The sequence below is a fragment of the Coturnix japonica genome, chromosome 6 (genome assembly GCF_001577835.2).
Source record: "Coturnix japonica isolate 7356 chromosome 6, Coturnix japonica 2.1, whole genome shotgun sequence".
NCBI classification, from domain to species: domain Eukaryota; kingdom Metazoa; phylum Chordata; class Aves; order Galliformes; family Phasianidae; genus Coturnix; species Coturnix japonica.
In genome coordinates, this window is record NC_029521.1 from 1,696,690 (window position 1) to 1,718,169 (window position 21,480).

At 37.9% G+C, this 21,480-nt stretch overlaps 1 protein-coding gene across 2 annotated transcripts in view; it reads left to right on the plus strand.

Annotated features, from left to right (window-relative positions):
* LOC107315549 (LIM domain-binding protein 3-like) overlaps positions 1-21,480 on the plus strand; it is an 83,511-nt gene that overhangs the window by 50,950 nt on the left and 11,081 nt on the right. The window contains exons 6-9 of one of the 2 annotated variants that reach the window (XM_015866012.2): positions 10,285-10,488; positions 15,597-15,766; positions 16,724-16,760; positions 20,512-21,459. In XM_015866012.2, coding sequence (XP_015721498.2) covers positions 10,285-10,488; positions 15,597-15,766; positions 16,724-16,760; positions 20,512-20,608 — 508 coding nt within the window. In that variant the 3' untranslated portion in view covers positions 20,609-21,459. Of the gene's footprint in view, positions 1-10,284; positions 10,489-15,596; positions 15,767-16,723; positions 16,761-20,511; positions 21,460-21,480 lie in introns of those variants that run through there. The other variant, XM_032445482.1, reaches the window with a different exon arrangement.

Below are 21,480 nucleotides of genomic sequence, written 5' to 3' on the forward strand. Positions count from 1 at the left end.
GGATGAGAGGCAGCTGGGAAACACGGGGATGTTTGTTACTGTTGGCTGTGTTTCCTGAGAAGTAATGCTGACAGCCACTGTAATACTTGGAAACTTGCAGTAGGCCACTTAATGCTGGTGGGTTGCTGTTCTCAGTGTCACAGTATAATCACTGGAGTCTGTAATTCAATTTTATTTATTAACTTTAAAAGGAATAGCACTTTTATGTTTATTTCTACAGCTCCAGGCAGCTATTAATGCCAGCTAAAATCTCTTTATGTTTATTAACAAAAAGAAAGTTTTAAGTTTGTTTTATTGGACTTCGGTATTTGAAAAATCCAAGAGGAGAAAGTAAAATATTTATCTTTGTAGTAAACCTCAGCATCTAAGTCAGTAAATAAAGATAATGATAACCTATACCAGCAAACGTAGGGAATCGGTGGCTAAATTATTCACAGGTATATGGTTCATGTATGTATGGGGAAGTGCCTGTAGGAAGTTAAATAAGGCAAACACAGCAGTGCCAGCCCAAAGGAGGCAAAATGCCCCTGTAGGTTATCAGCTGCTCTTGTGTTAGCTGTCACTGAGAGTATGTTATGAGCTCTTCTTTCTTGAGAGTTGTGTCCCCTTCTTTTTCCTGTCCCCCAAGCCAGACTTCAGGCTCTGGCTGGCTGGACCTCTGAACTGGGGTGTGCAGGTACCTGGGCACCTGTTACAGCTGCAGGTCCAGGGAGGAAGATGGGAGTGATCCTTCTTCTCTAGGGAAAAAAATGCGTAAGCCTAAAGGCAATTTAGACTGGAGCCAGGGCTCTCAGCTTCTCAGATAAACTTCAGGTGGTTGTTATGGGCTCTAGAGAAACCTGTAAGTTGCGAAGCATTAAAATATTTTGTTGGGTATCTCAGCTAAAGAGTTTCTTACCCAAACTACATAATTACAGACACAAAAACAATATAATAAAGCAGCTACTTTTCAAATCACTTAATTTATTGTTTTAAAATATGTCCAGAGTAAGTTAGTGGGGGTTATTGGTAATAGGTGAATGGTTAGACTGGATGATCTTTTAGGTCTTTCCCAACCTTGGTAATTCTGTGATATTTCAGAGTACAGCATTAAATGCTGAGAATTGTTTAAAGTCACAGAATCAAGTACCTCTGAAAACCTTCTTTTTTTCCTCTCACACATGGAACACTTCTGCATCGTACCCTAGATGGGGTAGTTTTGTAATTGATCGTGCTGACTGTTCCCTCATGTTGTGCGAGGCACAACATGCAGAAGATTTTCAAAGACACTGCATGTAGAGAGCCTGACCTGCTGAACAGACATGCCAAAACATGAAGACAGTGCTTTGCCTAAACGACAAAAAGAAGCCACTGTTAGATATTGTCAAGACAAAGAGGCTGACAAGCAGAATGGTAAAAAGTGAGGTTGTTTGTTTGTTTTAGGATATCCAAAGCATAAGTAGTTCTCTTATATTGTAATAATGCATAAAAAAAGAATAAGAAAATAGAGAGGAAAGGTGTAAAATGCTTTTACATCATTTACACTAAACTGCATTAATAGTAAATCATTTGTCAAAATGAAGCATAGTACTACCTTGTCCCAATATGAGATTCTCTTAATTTGAGAACAAGCATAAGCTTTTCTGAGCGTACTTATTGTCAGGAGAGTTTACTGTGACTTTGAATGCGGTCCTAGTTAGAAACATTATCTGAGACATAGCTATGGGATCATACAGCCGTCATCCATGTACTCACGCACACAATAATTCAAGTGGAAATTATGCATAAGTTGTCAAACTAGAGGCCTTCTGTCTGTTGAGCAGATATCTATTCTTGAGTCCATTTGGTCTATTTGCTAACAGTGTTGCATGGCCTAATTAGCATGAACCAAAGCCTGTGAAAGCAATGCAAGGTGTGGGCTTCAGTAACTTCAAGCGTACTCGTGAAAAATAGAATGGTGTGGTTTAGAATAATTATGTTTTGATAATAATGAGATTGGTTTTTATGCTTGTATGTTATTTTAGATAATTCTGACCTTAGGATATCTTCTAAGTTTTCTTAATTACCTTAGAAACTAATAGACTGTTGTATTTGTATATATTCATTGATATGAAGTTGACCAATAGCAAATGCTCTTCTAATGATAAGCTTTAATATGTTGATTAAACTAAAAGAAATGTTTTAAAGAAATGCTTGAGTGTGTTTTACTTCCCTGATTTGGAAATAGTGAGCTTCTTTGTTTGAAATCCTCCCTGAGAGGATGGATGCTTTGGCCCTTAATCTGTTTGTTACTAGTTTATCAATATATTTAGAAAGCAGTGATTGCGGTTGTGTTATTTTTTGCATGTGCTCTATGATTGCTCTTTTCTTTTTTTTTCTTTTCTTGGCCTGCATGTTTGCTACTACAGGAACCTGCTTGGGAAATCAATGACAACAGAGCAACCTTCAGTCCTCTAACTAACACGGCGACTGGGCCTATGGGTAGTGTTTTAGCAACCAATGGAACATTTTCAGGCTACTTCAACAAGGAAGAGATCAGCTTTTCAAATAGCTCTTCTTACTTAAAGACTACCACAGTTAGATCTTCTATGTCCTCTCAGTCTGTGACTCCCGACATTTCACCTGCAAAGAGTAATCTAGGTTCAAAGCTAAGCCCTGTATTGACTGATGGCAATAGTCCCGTACGCCAGCTGAGCCCTGCAAGGCAATATAACAACCCTATTGGCCTTTACTCAGCAGAAACTCTAAGGGAAATGGCTGAGATGCATAAGTTAAGTCTCAGACGAAGGGATTCGGAAGGTGGACTTCCTAGAGGGTAGGTAACTTGGTAAAATATTTAATGTTTCAATAAGTTCATAGTAATATTCAAACAAGATTTTGCTGAAAAATGAATGTAGTAGTACCTACCCTGTTGTACATCTGTGTTGTAATCATGATTGAGGTCTGAACTGCAATATGAATTGGCAATAATCATCAGAGCATGAGAAGAAACCCAACGACTGTAGCATCTGTAGCATCACATCAGAGCTGTGTCATTTTAAAATGATGTCTGCATTCTCCTAAAGGTAGTTTCCCTACCAGCCATTATAGAAGTTGCTACAGTAGATATCTGACCCTTTGGTACTTTCCTAAGGAGAAATTGCTTTGATTAGCAAGCCTGACATGCTAGTGTACTGCTATGTCCTGCTTTAATCCCTTCCTTAATGTACTGGCTTTCCTATGCATTAATGAGTTAAAAGTGCCATTTGTTGAATCTTCTGGTTTGAACATTGTGTCTTACATCTGATCATTGTGTTCTTAATTTGTATATATAAAGAGGGCATTATCTGCAGATGCTCCCTACTGGTCTCACACTGTCAAGGTTTTCAGTATGTTAATATATTGCAGAGAAACTGCTTTATTGTTAGGTGTGGGAAGTAAGCAAATTGGACTGCAGAGTGTGATGAAAAGCAATAAGAAATGAATTCTACTTTATCTGCCTTAACATTTTAAACTGGCATTGTTTATTCATGCTTATTTTAAAATTTTCTTCTTATGAATATGGGAAAAGGTCTAATTTCAAGAAGAGGGATTTGTTTACATGAGGAAAAAGCAACAAAAATTTCAGGTGATCTATTCCTATGAAAGAGCATGTATAAATGCTTTAGGTTATTCTTCTGGTTAAGATGATAATTTATCATAACTCTCTTGGTCATTCACTATGATTGTCTCTGGAGCATCTCCCATAGGAGAAAAGGTTCAGGGACATGGGTCTGTTCAGCTTGGAGAAGGCTGAGAGGAGTTCTGATCAATGTTTTTATGTAACTAAAGTGCAGGAAGCAATTTGGAAAAGGCTGAACTCTTATCAGTGGTATGTGACAAGGAGCAATGGCCAAAAATGGAATGTAGGAAGTTCCACACAAATGTGTGGATTAACTTCTTTACAGTGAGGGTGACAGCACTGGGACAGGCTGCCCAGTGAGGTTGTGGGTTATCCTTTTTTGGAGATATTCAAGACCCATCTGGATGCCTACCTGTGCAACCTATTGTAGGGAACTTGCTTTAGCAGAGGGGTTGGACTCAGTCTCTACAGTTCTCTTCCAACTCCTGTAGTTCCATAATTCAGTGACTCAGCATTTCCAATCCCAATTAATTTAACTGAAGAAATTCTACACTCTCTTCTCATACACAGGGTAATTAAGAAGGACAATTCCTGTTTAAAAGAAATCAGGTTTATAGGCAAGATCAGCCAAGTGTACCTCAAAATGCTTTCCAATTACAGTTCTCTTGAGAGAAACTGTTTTTTTGTTTTATTTCAAAAAGCCAAGATTTCTGGGAGTGTATCTCACTCTTTCTCCCACTATCTTCACGTACCTTCTTAATGTCTGTATTTTGGATGGCTCTGCATTCTGTTTATTACTGAAGTAACAGCACAGCTGCAACCATCACTCACTGCAGTCAGAGTGAAGCACACTTGTGATACCAGAAGGAACTGTGATGGGGCCATGTAACTCCATGACTGTGGTTTTGGGGTGCAGAAAAGATGCTGCTACTGAAAATAGTTGCATGATAACTATTGAGCCATGGTCTGACCCACTGATTGAGCACCTGTGGAAAGGACCTGGTCAGCCCTGGGAGCACAGGTGAATGCAATTCAGTTGTGAGTTGTGTGAAAGGAAGGGGTAGAGCCTGGCTGCACCTCTCTTAGACCTCTTTTAAGAGCTGACTGCCACAGGGGAAGGATCTCTTTGTGGAGATCTCTCCTTGGCAGAGCTTTCTACTGTGAACTTGGAATCTTCAGATATGGGTGAGCAGTCTTCCCCTTCTTTATAGCACCTGTGTATCACACCTGTCCTTCCATCATCACATCTCTGTTGTACTGCCCTTCCCATTGTACCGATCTGTCCAATTGCTACCACACTTCTGTCTTCATTTTGCTGTTTTTCCATTTTTTTCTCCTTTACATGTACACGTTTATAATCAAAGCATACAAAGTCTGTTCCAAAAGTAATGCCTCCTATTTTATTATGTTGTCTCACAAGATCAGAGGTGGATATTGGTTGTATTGGAGCTTTGAAACTGTGCATTCATGAGCATGCACTTATCAGTGGAGTAAAAGTTATAAGGAAATGCAGGTTTGGGTGTAAATCTGAAGACGTGTTTTGTTTTGATTTGTTGAGATGCAAATTCAATTTGCTATTTTTGCCAGGTCATTTAAACATAGTTGTATGAATTGCTGTCAGAGGTTTCACCATCCTGTCAATAAGCTAAAAACTAAGTTAAAGTTTGTTTCCTTGACTTTGCCAGTATATTAGAGCGTCTGCTGCTCTGATGCACTTGCACATTAAGATTTGAAGATCCTGAGCCAGGTTAAGAAACATAGAAGTGGCTTTTTAGAAGTGCAGAACTTTGTGCCCCTGAAGGGGAACATTAATAAATGTAAAGAATGAATCATAGCTTCTGACATGTGGCTCTTTTTCCATTCCAGTGCAAGTTATTTTTCACACTGTGGGTCAAGGGCATTAAATACCTGTCCCCACGTGTCCTTGTCAGGTGGCTTGGGCTACTTGCTTCTTAATGCAGCAAGTTGGGTCTTTCATGTGTCTGTAGTTAGATTTGAGTTAAACTAGTGTGCGGCTCTGAACCAGAGAGGGTTCTCTTATAGCATATGGAATGTCAAGAGAAACAAAGCTTTACTCTTTGAAGAAAATTGGTAACATCTTCACACCTAAAAAAAATCTTTGAGATGTGGCTGTTGAGCTGTTCTTGGTATACACATGTAGTGTTTTATCTTTGCACATATATTTGTTTTTATAAGATACCCTTTTGTTAAAGGCTATGGTAAGCATCCTGATGTTCCGTCATTGTACGTGTAAAGCAGAGACTTGGATTAGTGGATTAAAGCATCCATCAGAATCCACTTCAGAAAATGATACTGTTAGACCGTATTTCATTGTAAGTGAGTGCCCAGCTGTCATCCTGTAGGTACCTAAAATGGATATAGGATCAGTGATATGCTTACAGGCTACAGCTTGTTCCTAATATAGCTCTGCTGGTTCCTGTAACTTTATATAACTAGATTGTTATATTTGGCTTTATGTAGGGTTTATAAAATTAGAAGAATATTCTTGAATCTGAGGCTGGAGAACAGTAGTTGCAGAAGGCAATCTGTGATTGCCTTGCCATTGAAAAGCGAAAGGTACAAATCCTTTACAGCAGCTATGACTTGTAAGAGCATTTTTCAATCATGAAAAATGCAACAGGGTGAACCAATTGCAAAACGCCTGTATGTTTTATGAATGTAAAAGTGCAGCATATCAAGGGTTCCCTAAGAGAAAAAGCATGGCATTCTGGTTTGAATGTCAGTCTAACGCTGATGTCCAGTGTTTTGTATCAGTCCCACATCTACTTCAGATCCAGCATTACAGCAACAAGGCGGATGGCATAGTGCCTGGTACTGTTAACTGCAGCTAAATAAGGAGAGAAGATTGTCTGATCCCCTACTCTTCATTGTTTGTTTGCTCAAATCACATTGGCTTTTTCTTCATCTGTGAATACAATCTAAGCTTTAAAGAAACTAAGGGAAAATATACATGCATCCTGTGAAAGCTATAATTGAAACCAACTGAAGTTATTAGCAAGTAATATCATAGGATATGACAGTCTGAGCATGCTCTCTTGCTCCCAGCTTTCACCATGTAAGACTTTTGTTTTCATCTTGTTACTGTGTTTCTTTTGGAATTACCATTCAAGTCGCAGTCTCTTGTTGTTTATGCAGTGAAGCAGAATTCACCACAACTACATGTTTTTTCAGACTGTGCACATAGAATATGAATTTCATATAATTTTCAGCCAATAGGTAGTTAAATAAGAAGGCACGTACCTCAGTTTTAGATTTAAAATAGTCACTGAAATTTTTTCCAGCAAGTAAAAGACAAAAAAGTCAATCTTGCAATGCTGATTTTGAGGATAACCTGAGGTGAACCAATTTCACCCCTGAATATTTAGTATCTAAGGGAAGAACATAATCTCTACAACTCATTTGCTATTTTTAGTTGAGAATCTACTCTGCAAATACTTTTTTTTTTCCTGTGATACACTTAGATAATAGCACATTCAGGCATGTACAGTAATAACATCATGTTCAAGGGTCAGGCGAAATGCCATAGTACCCTACTAGATCCATCTAGATAAACTATAATCCCTGCTTTTTTTCCTTTCTTAATCATGTTGGTGTTTTCAGGCATACATTTGTTTTCACTCTTATTTGCAGATGGCCTTAAAGCTTTAGTAAGCTGTAACTACCTTTTCCTTTTGCACTGTAAAAACTACTGATATTTTCTGTTTGGTTATGATGTTGTTTGTTCTCTTTCTCTTCTTTTAGGTTATAACCAACACCACTTCCAAGTTAGTATTATTCATGTACTGCTAAATATTTGTGTTATGCTGTATGTGTGAAGATTTGCTTTCCGGGGGAGCATGGTCCCTGATGTTTCTGCTGTGTCTTGCTTATGAGCTTTTTATTTCTTTTTGAATCTTATTGGTTTGGCAAGCATCAGACGCTGCTATTGTAATCCAGAAGTGCTCTGTTCTAAGCACACGATGTATATTTTTCATGGTGGTGTTTTAATACTGCACGTGGACTTAGCATCTGTGCTTAGCTAGTTCATGTAGCTGCTTTCAGACTTCTTCATTTTTACAGTCAGGATTGGATTCTTTCTAACTTTTTATGTAGATGCTGTGCCCTTGGGATTTATTGGAGCGTTCTTAGGGGCATTATTAGTGACGTATTTTTTGTCTAAGCATTAACTTAATTTCTGAAGTTGAACTCCATTAGAACTCTAATTTTGGTTGCTAATAGATATGATACTGAAAAGACCTAAAAAGTAATTGACTCTAGTAAAAACAAAATATTCCCCACATAAGGGTTTGTTTGATTTGGAGCTGTGATTGATCTCCTCTATTTGTGAAGCTGACAAATTCCTCAGCTCTGATCTTGAGTTTTCTAAGATGAGGGCAGAGTATTCTTTTTTTAAAGTCCTCTTCTGTGTTTGAGCTGAATGTTGTCATTAAATTACTGAAAAGACTGGGTTAAATTCAGCTTAAAATAAATACCTGTTTTAGTTATATGTCAAATTTAAACTGATAAGAGAAGGGTAGAAGTAGTAGAATACATACAATTTAAATAATATTTAATACTTATAATTTTCATGGGACTGGAATTTTCTGTTTATTTCAGTGAAGTAATGTCATGCAATCGATGCAGGTCCTGTGGGCAAATAAAGCTCTCGACATCTTACACTGATAACTGTTCTGACTGTACTGGAAAGCAGAAGTCACATTACAGGGGTGTTGCTGTCTTTCTTTGGCATTTATTTTTACGTACCATCTTTAAGTATCTTCTATAAAAGTGGTAATTTCATTCTCCATCCTTTGGTTCACAGTCTCTGCGAATCTTGGTTTTAGAATCTCTTCAGTTAGCCTTGTAGCTTGGGGAAATGAGAACTGTAAATTCAAGTTCTTTGGGCTTTATGTGTTTGTGATGATTAGGTGATCACTGAGAATGTTACGAAGAAGAGAGGTACTGTTGTTAGAGTAAGGCATGTGCATGCTGTGAAGTCATGAGTATAACATGCTAGACATTTCTGCATATCACCTTTGGACAGATGATGTCAGCAGAATAATAATATAATGTTGGAGAACAGGTGATGAAGAGGCCTTTTAGATGTGAAAGTGTTTTGTTATTAATAAAAGATCATGTTTCACTTTTCCCAGAATGTATAATCCAGCTTTCCATTTTCTTCCCTTTTAATGCTGATGTGTGTCATTAAAGGCTATGGCTGTAGTACAGTATGTGCTTGCTTATGTCGCTGTTCCTTGAGCATGTTGCTGTTTATGTTCTGAGGAATATTTCTGAATGATGTGTAACTGACTCTCTCCTACTGCCCATCTGCAGTCAGGGCATCCCACCACAGAGAAGGCTTAAAGCAGAGTCTTCCTGGCTGAACTCAAGGGTGGCACATCATCACTGCTATTTACTGATGGCTGTCTGATGGTTGCCATCTTCATTTTCTTTTTTCTTCAATTCAGTGTTGGCAGTTCAGATTTAGTACTCAAACACACCCTGTGGCTAACTTAAGACTGACAAGAAGACTATTGTTCCACTACTGAAGCAGATATAGTTCAGTCCCAGGGAAGAATTCAGCAAAAAACTTAATATAGTCAATATGATGTAATGGTTTTATATTGAAAATGAAACTTGTTCCATTCCAACTGATTACGTCTTTCAGAATTAGTGCACTACTTTAGTTGCAACTGCTGGGGGCAGGAGGGCTATAACCATTCTTAGCTTTTGACTCAGTTCAAGATGAAATCTTTCTGAAATACCTGCATTTAGCAAAGGATGGAGGTTTTCAGTTTTGCTTAGTACTGGCAAGCTTACAGGAGCTACGCTGCTGATTCTCCTGCTGTTGTCAGGGCAGGATAAGCAGACTGGATATTAATCTGACATCCCACCGGTTAAGGAAAAGCAATTACTTCAGTGACTAAGAGCTGAGGTTTTGATTTTTTTCATTATAACTCCAGACCATGCTTAATATAAACTGTGGGAATGTTAACAGTACTCAGCTAGGCAGTACAAGGAACCTAGGTGCAATTTAGCCCAAGTCACAGATCACAGAATCACAGAATGACCCGGGTTGGAAGGGACCTCAAGGATCATGTAGTTCCAACCCCCCTGCCTAGCAGGGCCACCAAACATACACCTTTACTAGACCAGGTTGCCCAGAGCCCTGTCCAACCTGGTCTTGAACACCTCCAAGGACGGGGCATCCACAACCTCCCTGGAGTCCAACGTTAAGCCAACTCTTCCTTTTGCTACTGACATTTGTTCAGCTCATGGTACTTTGCTAGTGCTTTATATGACACTTCATGGGGAATTTGCTCATGTATGTACATCCACGGGCATGCGTATGTACACGTGTGCCTGTATTTATGTGCATATATACAACTACATATGCATGTAAGAGTAGAATTTTAATATATGTAAATATGAGAAATAAATAGGGTTTTTTTTATGAAGACAACTCTTCACCTTTTTTATCTGTTTGTTAGCCAACACAAAGATGTCACCCATGAGTGCAGCCAGCTCTTAACTGTTACTTGTTATTGTGCAGACTCTTGTTCTCTGAACAGAAGCTTTTGTGGTGAGATGCCATGAATACACATGTACACTCCTCTGTTAGTAGTTTTTCTCTCACTTAACTATCACACCTTTCTTCTTTCTTCCCCTCCCTTCCTCTTGATCCTCACTCTTGTATAATTCAGTACGGATTTCACGGAGCGTTTCAACCCCAGTGTCCTGAAGGACTCTGCCCTATCTACACACAAACCCATTGAGGTGAAAGGCCTAGGAGGCAAGGCTACTATAATTCACGCCCAGTATAACACCCCAATCAGCATGTATTCCCAAGATGCCATCATGGATGCAATTGCAGGCCAGGCACAAGCCCAAGGTGGAGAATTTGCTGGGTAAGATTATTTCCTTGTGTGGAATGCTCTTTCTCTGCATGATACAATCTAATAGTCACCATATGCATGACAAGAGCTCTTTATTGACTTTTTTCCTGGAGTAATTTATCAGAGAAAAAGACAAATCAACTCTAGATACTGCTTGAAAGTGCTTAATTTTTTTGCTTTTTTTTTTTTTTTTTTTGCAATTAAAAGGGTGGGTAATTAGTGTCTTAGTTAGAGCTGGGATGGAACTAAGCAAATGCAGCTTTGTTTGGTGTCTCAAATACCACAGGAAAAGATTTAGTGCTCTGTATTTGAAAAGAAATGGCCTTATCTTGACTACTTTTAGTAGCAAACACTGAATTAAACAAGAAAAAGCAAATGGGGAGGGTTTCTATTATTAGGTAAAGAATGCCAGGTATTTACTTAGTATTGCCTGTGGTTTTATCCTTGAGAATGGAAAATTATATTGTACTATCACCTGATCTAGTGTATATATACTGCATGTGTGCCTTATGCATATGCTTTGTTATTCTTAGGACTGTAGGATAAATCACTGGTCTTCAGTAATTTTGCTTTTCCAGTGTGTGTTTCTGCTGATCTTGTCTGATAAACTTAGTCACATTTGTGACTTAAATGAAATTACACACGGCATGAGTGTAGCTCTGTTTCTCTCCTAATGGGTATCCTTGATGTAATAGAACTCACATTCTTATCATATGTTGTCATATGACTCCAAAACACTGGTCGAGCAACAAACTTTAACACTGCTTCTTTTAAATTTCTTAGCTGTTGGCTTATTCATAATGTAAGTGCTTACAATATGTGCTTACACTCCCTTTTACTGGCCATCTGTTTTCTCAGTGAGAGAATCTTTTTCCACACTAATATTATTCTGTTGTGTTCGTAACTTTCCCTTATAATGCATCTTGACCAATACCTATTGTTAGCTGGAATGCAGTTCAGTCAGTCTCCAAAGGTGTATGCAGAGCTATGTTACCCATTTAACTAAGTACAATGGAAGAAGTTCATTTTCTGTGCTTTTAATAAGGGTATAGATTATAATAACACTCTTGACCAAATGGTGTAGCTTTATATAATGCACATTGTAATGCTTAACAACTCCAATCCTAAGCCTAACAGAAACTGAGAGTTGGTTGCTATAAAACCACGTAGTCAGGTATTTCAAGTACGTTTCAATAAAACCTCTTTTAGGTTCCCTATGCAGTTTCAGCCAAATTCACAATTCCTGTAAGCAGATGTAAATCCAACAGCTTTGTCGGGATTAAGATCTTACAGTTCCAGTAGCAGAATCAATTCTGTGACTGTATAAACTAAATCAAGTCTGATGTCTTTTTACAATAAGCCAGCTTGTATAATGTTCTGATCTTCAGGAGTAGTAGTTTTTCTAGCATTGGTTAATAGCCAGAATTAGTTTTATATCCTCTGTTATAATATTTTGTTGTATGCTTACATAAAGGATATAACTATATAGACCTTCTGAAGTTTCTACTTATTGTCTACCTACTTCGTTGCGTTAAAACTGGGTCATGATTCAGGAAGTGATTCACAGGGCAAACCATATTTTATAATGAACTGCAAGATAAAATCACGTTTGTACCTATTCAAAGAGATTTGACTGTCTTAGCTTCTTTTAATGCTAATAACATCTGACCTTTATGGTAATGTGCAAAAAGAGAGAACCTTTTATTGAATACTACTATAATATCTTAGGATATTGTATTAAGAAAATTCAAATGCTCTAATCCATTTGGGCAGACTATTTTTTTTTTTTTTTTTGAGTAATGTCAATTTGAGGTAACGTTCTTAAGGACGCATGTTATTTCAGCACATATGTACCAGATGGAAGAATTAAATGAAGAAGAGGTATAATAACTACTTATTAACATTGTTAAGTATGTAGTTCAGCAATATGTGTGAGTCAAACATCACATTTAGGTTTATGAAGGGCTCATAATTAGTGATGCTCTGTGTTTTGCACTTCCATGCTGAATGGCTCATATGTCCCAGATACTCATCTGCAATACGATTGCAATTTAAAGGAAAAAGGCCTGCTGCGGTGAATACAGAGCTGGAACTATTCCAATGTATTGCATTAATCTAGTTCAATTTAGAGGAGCATATTTCACATCTAGGGTTGTTAATTCACCAAGCTCCATTTCCTGCCATAATCATCTGCCACAAAGACATTAATACATTGTATTAATGCCATGTGTTGTTACTATGAATTCTGTGGCCTAGGCTCTAGAGGAAATAGCATATCCATACATATACTTCTAAACTGTTGTAATATAAATATAAAACATTTCAGGTAGAGCATTTAAAGAACTGAAGATGAATTTTTAGGGTCTATTTTTCTAAAGCTCTGCTCCACCATGTAGTGCTGAAATTTGTGCCCGACTGAGTCCTTAAGCAAGTGAAAAGTCTGCCTATGCTGGGGGCATGAGAAATATAAATGCTCTCGTTAAAAGTAATAAATCTGGTTTGGGAGCATGATATAATGGCAAATCACAGATGCAGTGAGTCTACAGCATATATAAGCATGTGTCATGTTTATGAACCCTTTGCAGTCTTGCTTGAAGAACACATCCATTCTGTCTTTAGTTGAAGATTGACTATAAGAGCTTATATAGTGCAGTGCTGAAACAGAGATGTGTGTCACATGAAAAGTACTGACATTGGTGGTATTGCCTGGCAATGCTTTTTTTTCTTGCTCTATGTTGTACCGGAGCTGCTGTGAAAATGATACCTCCTATTTTATTAAGTTGGTCCTTGATATCAGAGCTGGATATTGGTGGCATGACAGTAGAGTTTGAACCTTCCCACCAGTATTCCGTTACAATTTGTTGCTCTGTGACAGATGGCAGCAGAGGGGCAGGCTGACAGATCTGAGAATGACATAGAAGTATGTATGAAGAACAAGTGTGGAATTTAATTCCTCTATGTGGAAAAATGGCATCCACTGGCATTTGTTGATGGTTGGTGAACATTTATGGAGACCAAACACTGGATGCAAGTGCAGTGAAGCATTGGGTGGTATATTTCAGCTGTGATGACAATGAAATGAGAGGCCAGACATGTTCTAGATGGGCATTCAAAGCTGTCATGTCATGAAATGAAGAGCACCCTGAAAAACTCATCCACATGAATTTCTGGATTACAACCAGGGAGTTTTTTTGTTTTTTTTTTTTAAATTGAATTGAATATCAGGTTCTTTGTATTGCAAATGATGCAGACAACACTGGAGTTGGACAAAATCTGTACCAGATGGCTCCCACAGATGCTTACACTGGAACAAAAGGATATTGCATGTAAGTTTGTCAAGACCTACTGAGCTAATACAAGGCTGAAGATGCCTCTTTCTTGGATCACATCATTACCAGTGATGAGACATGGTGTCACCACTACAAGCTGAAGTCAAAATGGCAGTCCATGGAGTGGTGACATGAACTCCCCACTGAAGAAAAAGTTCATTACTTGACCTTCAACCAGCAAAGTCATGTGTGCTGTTTCAGTGTGGGAAAGGCAGCATGATCTTTCTGAATTTCTTGGGGCCAGACAAACCATCAATTCTGAATGTTACATCCCAGCGCTAACTAAGCTGAAGTCTCAGGCTGGAGGAGAAGACACCCTTTCTCTTGCAATGCAGAAATACTGAGGCCCATACCAGTTTGAGGACTGTCGAAGAAACTGCCAGTCTTGGCTGGACTGCCCTAGCTCACTCACGGTGCCAAACCCAAACTACACATTCTGGCTTTCACTTGCTCAGTTTGGTGGAAGGTGGACTGCTCTTGTTCATCACTGGGAAAAGTTTGTACTTAATAGTTGTGACTCTGTTAAGAACAGCATTTTGTAGCTAAGAATTTGCTCTCTCAAGTAATGTTATTGTATTCTTTGTATCTGTTGTAGTTTCTGTGATAATAAATAGGAGGCATTACTTTAGGATCTAACTTCATATGTAGGGTATCAGATACACTTCTGGCTTTTTCATCATTCCTCTTCTGCTTTCCAATTGCAAAACCAACTCCCCTGTTTATTTCCTTTGCAAAATGCAAGATTCTCAGAGAATTGGAGCCTGAGCCAGAGGAACAGCTTATACAGCAGGTGCCTGTTCCCAAAGCTTTGTAGCACTGAGTTATGGCCCGTATCTTTTGAGTCTTTCCTCAATTTTTGTTAATATCCTGCCTGAGAAAATCTGTATGTGGAGTAGCATATTAAAGGAGTTGCAAATAATCACTTGATTCAGTAATAGACCTTGTGTTTTCAGAAGTTGTGTAGTCAAGTCAGTACACATTGTTCCCTCAAAGTGTATTTCTAAAGTTCTATCACTACTTGAACTGTGCCATGTGGAAATTATATACACAGAAAAAGACATTAATTTGACATGTGCTACAGAGTTTTGTAGCTTTGGCTTTGGATGTGAAAAGTCAGAATTTCCTGTTGGAAATCACTGTGCAAGGTGATCAGAGATATTGGAAAAGCCTGATGTACATTCTGCTGCTCAAGTTTCTTAGGCAGAAAATATGGAAGTAAGTCTTGAATACAAGTCAAGTTAACTTTTCTTGGCTAAAACTAGGCAATGAATCCAGAGTTAACAGCAGCTGGAATTTTAATTCAGACTAAGAATAATGAACTCTGGAAAGGAGAAAAAAAGAAGAAAAATAGAAGCCTATTACAGTAGTTACATAATGCAATGCATTTTCTGTTTTTAAGTGCAACCTTAAAATACACTGGCCCCAAACTATAATGAAACAAAGTGTAACACAGTACTAACATGAGGCTGTTTTTATAAGAAATAATACTGGTTAGAATGTTTGGAGAACTAAGTCTCCTTTGTCATCATGGTATCCTTTATATCGTCACAGAAGTCTGTGGCTAAGGAATCATGAACAAATATTTCCAAGCATTTTCACAGTGCTTTAAATGTAAGGGTTTGAACAATTTCACAGTTATTGTGAGTGAAATCCTTCTTAATTCATCTGATGTTCTATGTATTTGTTCTTCCATTTTGAGTTGTTGTTAGTTTGGAAGAGAAGCTGTAAGACCTGAGAGAAGATGAAAGCTGCCACACGTTGTTTCACAATATTTCACTTTCTGCATTGCAGTACACTTCCTATTAAGGATCCTCACGTAGACAGCGCATCTCCAGTGTATCAGGCTGTTCTCAAAACTCAGAACAAGCCTGAGGATGAAACTGAAGACTGGAGTCGCCGTTCTGCCAACCTGCAGTCTAAGTCTTTTCGCATCCTTGCCCAGATGACTGGAACAGAGTTTAGTAAGTCAAATAACAAAGCATCTTCCTTGTCCTGGCTTTAGATTTGTCTCTATTTTCTTAACCTAGCATTGGTGACTAATACTTGGTTTGCATCCTTCTTGTAGTCATTGTCATTGAGGGCTAAGATAAGACTGGATGTAACTTCAGGGAATTAGGAAATCCAAGTGTTATGTCTCACCTTATGCTTTATGAAGGAAATTCTTTGATCTGCCTGGGGCCTCACAAAAAAAATCCTAAACTATAAGACTGTACAGTAAAAGATTATTTGTGTCCCTATAGTCCTTACTTACAAATCTAATCTATGCATAGTGATCTTTCACTTTCCAGCACTTTAGATGTACAAGCCATCAATTCATTAGGGTAAGAATAAAGCACGTAAGTAACAGACCTCTATAGAAGGGACTTCCTGAGGTAAAGAAAAATATCAGCAAAACAAAAGAGTTCATTGTTTGTATTGTACCTGTGGTTCTGTATCAGCCTTTACACATAGATGTGAATATCATATGAGTTTCAGCTTCCTTGGTTATTGCTTACAGAAGTATTTTTCTGACCACCTGGTGCTGAACTCAGATCTTGTTTCTGATCTAGTTCAAGAACCTTTCCAAAGTCACAGAAAAATTTAGTTTTTTCTCCTTGTATTAACTGACTGCTACCTTTGATGTGATTCCACAAAATAGCAAGCCCCCCTCTGTAGGATCATTGCTTACAGCTATGAAACACTGCTAATAAAGAAACGAGGGAATTACAGTAATAACCACTTTTGTACTAACGTCTTTCTGCTTAACTCTCTGGAAACTGCTCTTCTTCCCAGTGTTACAAAAGCCACTGCTGGCAAGTCAGCATCAGTGTACCTTTAAGCAGGTTTTTGATGCTCTTCTGAAGAACTTGTAATTTTATCATAAAGCTGATTCTTTCTTTCTTCATTTCTGTTCTTATGGAAATGCTTTTTCCCTGCAGTGCAAGATCCAGATGAAGAAGCCCTGAGGAGATCAAGGTAAGCAACTCCTTGTTAAAAACAGTGGCTTTGTCCTTGGTGATAACCAAATAATGTTTTAAAACAGCATTAATACAAGCATATACGACTATTTTCTTGTCTTACACGTTCTCTAACACGATTACTTAAAAGTAACTAAAATTAAAATGCTATCAGTGAGAGTAATCTGAATGGAGAGGGTTAACAAATTGGCATGCATTGAAGACAGTACAAAAAAGTGTGTTAAAATCTGGAAGCTCCCTGCCCATGCAGCCTTTATGTACTTACCGGTGTGTGTGAATGCAGTGAGTTTCTAAGACCAAATCCTGTGAACTGCTTGATCATGTAACTGTATGAAAATACATAATGTTGTGATAGCAATGAAACTTATGTGCAATTTATTTGGATGATCCTGACTGGCATCTGATTCATCTGAGGTGATACACTAAAGGAGCTTTTTACCATCCGTATCCATAATCATTTGCTCACGTTTTGTTGGAAGTGCAACCAAAACTTGTAAAATAAGGAAGCACAGGACTGCTTTTGCTGAGGTGAAATATATTTCTCCTATGACCTAACAATAACGCTGGTAAAATGAGTATGCACAGAAATAAGATGAGGGATTAAAGACCCGTGATTATCTTATACTGCCAGGGATCCAATTTATTTTAAATTATTGCATATAATTGAAGTTGAATTGGAGCATTTTGCATGTAAGCCTCATTTTCTATTCTTGTACTTCAAGTTCCTATTTCACATTATCTACTCTAAGCCACTACCTATGTTTATGATTTCTTTGATACTCAATCCACTTGCTCTTTTTTGTCACCCTCTTCTTTTTACCAGCATGTTTCTTCCATGAATACTTTGAGCTTTTGATCACACAGTAACAAAGTTGAGCCAGTAAGGAAGATGGCTGTCACCTTCCCTATGAAAATACAACATGTAGACTTAATGTCTGCCACAAGCCTTCCATTGCAGTTCACCAAAGTTCAAGGGTGGGTGCCTGAATATCAGGCTTGGCATTGCATCCCCATTGGATCCATTTCTCTCATCAAATGTGCAAACCTAATTCTTAGGATATGTACCCTACGTTACATGCTTTGATGCAATGGCACACATACGAATCTTTACGATGGAGGGATTTGGAATGTTGTAGTAAACATTCACTCCCCTATAGATGCATCTGACAGTAATATATTTTATTAAAGAAGTAATCTGACTGGATGTAGTCTGTGGCTTTAAATTAGTATTTATTATTTATTAGTATTTATTAGTATAGCTGAAGTTTAATGTGGTATTAGGTTGCAAATGTTAGTGCATCAACGTGCATAGTGCAAATCACATTTCTCAGTGTAACTTACAGTACATGACTGCATTTGCTGTGCACTGCACATTTTCTGCAGTTTTAATACATTAATGCTACTATTATTTATTTTTTACCACAAGGACAGTAATGATACTGAGAATACTGAAGCACATATGGATTACCAAAAGAAGTTTAAGGATATTCATTGGTAGTAGAGGCAGAAGGGACTATCGTAGTGGGTAGTCAGTAGTACAGTGTGTGCAGGAGTACATCATGTGCTCTGCTGCAAGAAGTGAATTGGGGTCTCCTTCATGGCAAAATGATAGCACTTGCCTCATCTTGGTGCCCTGGTGCCTACTTCATATATTATACATATTCTATCCACAGATTTGGTAGCACTGGCACTGGTTATGCATGTGTCCATCATATGTTTTCTTGGGTTGATTGGACCTCTCTCTGTTTCATCTTTTGGTTTTATAAGGGTGGATGAAGTTATTTCAGATGCATGGAATTAATACTTGAGCTTCACTCTGCCATCACAATAATGGAGTGCCGGCTTCTCATTAGTGTCTTTTCCAGTCACTATACAACCTGTACACCCAGCTTTTGCCCCACGCACTTAGTTAGGGGATCAGCTGGAGGGCTTTCTGGGCTCTCAAACATGAAAGGCTATCACAGGACTGTGAAGCATGAAGCTTGCCAGGTTAAATGTTGTGTTTATCTTGTTTTGGCCTTATGGAAAATAATAATAATAAATGTTTCAAAATGTGAACTGCCAGAATGGATGACTCTGGTCCTAGAGCATGCTGTGAGCAATACTCACTCCGTTGCTTTCCGTTGTCTCTTTGTGTCAGTTAGTGTAGTCAGCAAGAACTGCATGAGATGGCAGTGAGATTTCCTCCAAACACTTGAGAATAAGAACATGTGGCTCACTCCTGGCAGGCCCATTTTACATAACAATAGTCCCGTTTGGATTGTTGCTTCTAACTTCTTAACACCTGCTCTGAGTGATATCTATAAGGCTCAGGAATCTGTAGGTGGCAGAGTATTTTTCTGTTAATATCATTGAATACGGAGCATGACTTCCTTTTGCTTGTGTTACTGCTACTTTGAAGGCACACATACAATTATAACTTGCTGTGAAAACATTTATTTGCTGTTGTGATGATTGTTACAGAACAGTTTCCGGGAAGATGCTATCTGTTTCAAATTCAGCTAATGCCATTTCCTTGAATGGAGGGGTATATTTTTAAAGCAGTGAAGGAATTACTGAAGTTCATTTTAAGTGTAGCTAATACACTCCAGGGTAACTGGAATAAATGCTACCATGAACTTTTAGTGTTTCAGCAAGAAATGCTTTTATATTTTTAAGTAATTAAAAGGTAGTTTAGGAAGTCATACATAGAGACTCCCTTAAATGTAGAAAGAAAATTTAGACATACCAGTGAATTTGTTGATTTTTACACTGTTCAGTGTCTTGTGCTATATTCAGCCTGAGCAGTAAAAACAGTCTGGTCTGTTCCTTTCTTATTCATTGGCTTTACTCTCGAGCTGTGCTACAATGAACAGTTATCTTACACTTTGAGTTGAAATAATAACGATAGGGGCAAAATAGTTTGTTTGCAATTGATCAAATGAATTTGTAAATAACACATAATTCTCCTTGGCTATGCTCTCATCTCACATCCTCCTCCTTCCATTTTTTGTTCGCAAAATCTTAACTATTAAGATTTCTAGATTTAAAATCCAGAGAAAATTAAGCTCTGAGAGGTGCTGAACATTGCTTACAACTTGCTCAAGAGTCAAAGCTTGAGCAGGAGGCTCAGTCAACAGCAATCAAAGCTGTTTGCAGGAGGAGGTCAATTATTGCACTTTTGAAAATCCCAAGTTATTCTGCTCTTTTAACACAAATGATCAGAAATACCTATACACACTTTTGTTGAGAAACCTATCGAAGCTGCTGCCAAATGCTGTGTCTGATGGCCTTAGAGGACAGCATGAGAAATAGATATAAATATGCTGGCCTATATATTAATTATGTAATGGAAAATATTTGCAGTAACTTTGCTCTTGTACTGAATTAACTTAAAATGACTGCTTGGGTTGGGGAGAATCTCCTGGTGAAAACAATGGGGTTGCACTACATTTCTAGCAAAAGCAGACCTGTAATACCAAGTCTAAGTCATAGGATGTGAATTTACATCAATTGAGTCCTCAAAAATGAACAAATGCAAAAAATATTCATTTACAGTCTAAAAAGGATCATCCAGCTTTCATTGCACTGATTCAAAAGTTGGGGAAACAAATCCAAATAAATTGCTATTGCCCTAATTATAATAAGGCAGGGGAGTGGTAGCCATGTTCCCTAATCCCTTTCTTTCTCCCTCCTTTCTTTCTTCTTTTTGTCTCTCTCTCCCTCTCTCTCTCTGTCTCTGTCTTTCTCTCTCTTTCTTCATGCCACAGGGAAAGGTTTGAAACGGAACGTAACAGCCCACGCTTTGCCAAATTGCGCAACTGGCATCACGGCCTGTCGGCGCAAATCCTTAATGTTAAAAGCTAAACGCCCACATTCAGTGGGCAAATATGCGAGAGAGAATTACAGTAAAGAAATAACTGCTATCCTGAGTTAGATCTTAAGAGTGTAACACACGTACAGGAAAGATGATTGCGAGGTTTTTGTTTTTTCGGAGTGCCTGTCTTTGGTAGTTTTCTGTTGTTAGCCTGGAATCCACTCACTGTCACCAAGAGCAAAAATAATCATATAGCCTTGTTCACGTTCTTTGGTACAAAGTAGATTAGCTTTTGTCCTTTACGATATCAAATGCAACTTCAATATGCAGATAGAAGGCAAACATCATTGTTTTACTTTATTGACTTAACTTACTGGAGAAACTGAAGGGAAAGTTATTTGCAGTATTTCTTTAGGAGGAAGACTTAGGTTTTATTGACTTTTGTTGTAAAGATGATTAAATACGAGAACATAGGATGAAAAGGAAAGTTGACTGAGCCTGGCCTAGTGATTGCTAAATGTACAACCTGCTTAGTTCACGCAGTCAAAAGATGCTGTTTGAAACAATACTTTAGCAATATCATTTTTTTCTTCAGTATATTATGCTAGTAACACTTATTTGCTAAGACTGTTTGCTGTAGTATTTGAAATCTACATTTGTCATTAGATGAAAGATAGGATGTGGCAGTTCAGGACTATGAGGAAATGACTTTTTGCTAGAGGTGTTTAGGGGTAAGATGGTTATATATAGTACTGCTGGTGCACTGAAGTTTTTAAAAGCATCTTTGAAGTTCAAAGGAACACGTTGCCCATTCTGTATTGCTCTTGCTTTGACCCACATTATTTTTTCTGTATATAGCAGCATGCTTTATCTCAAATAAAAGGATTTAAAACTAAAATAATGATGTGCCTGTTTTACACAG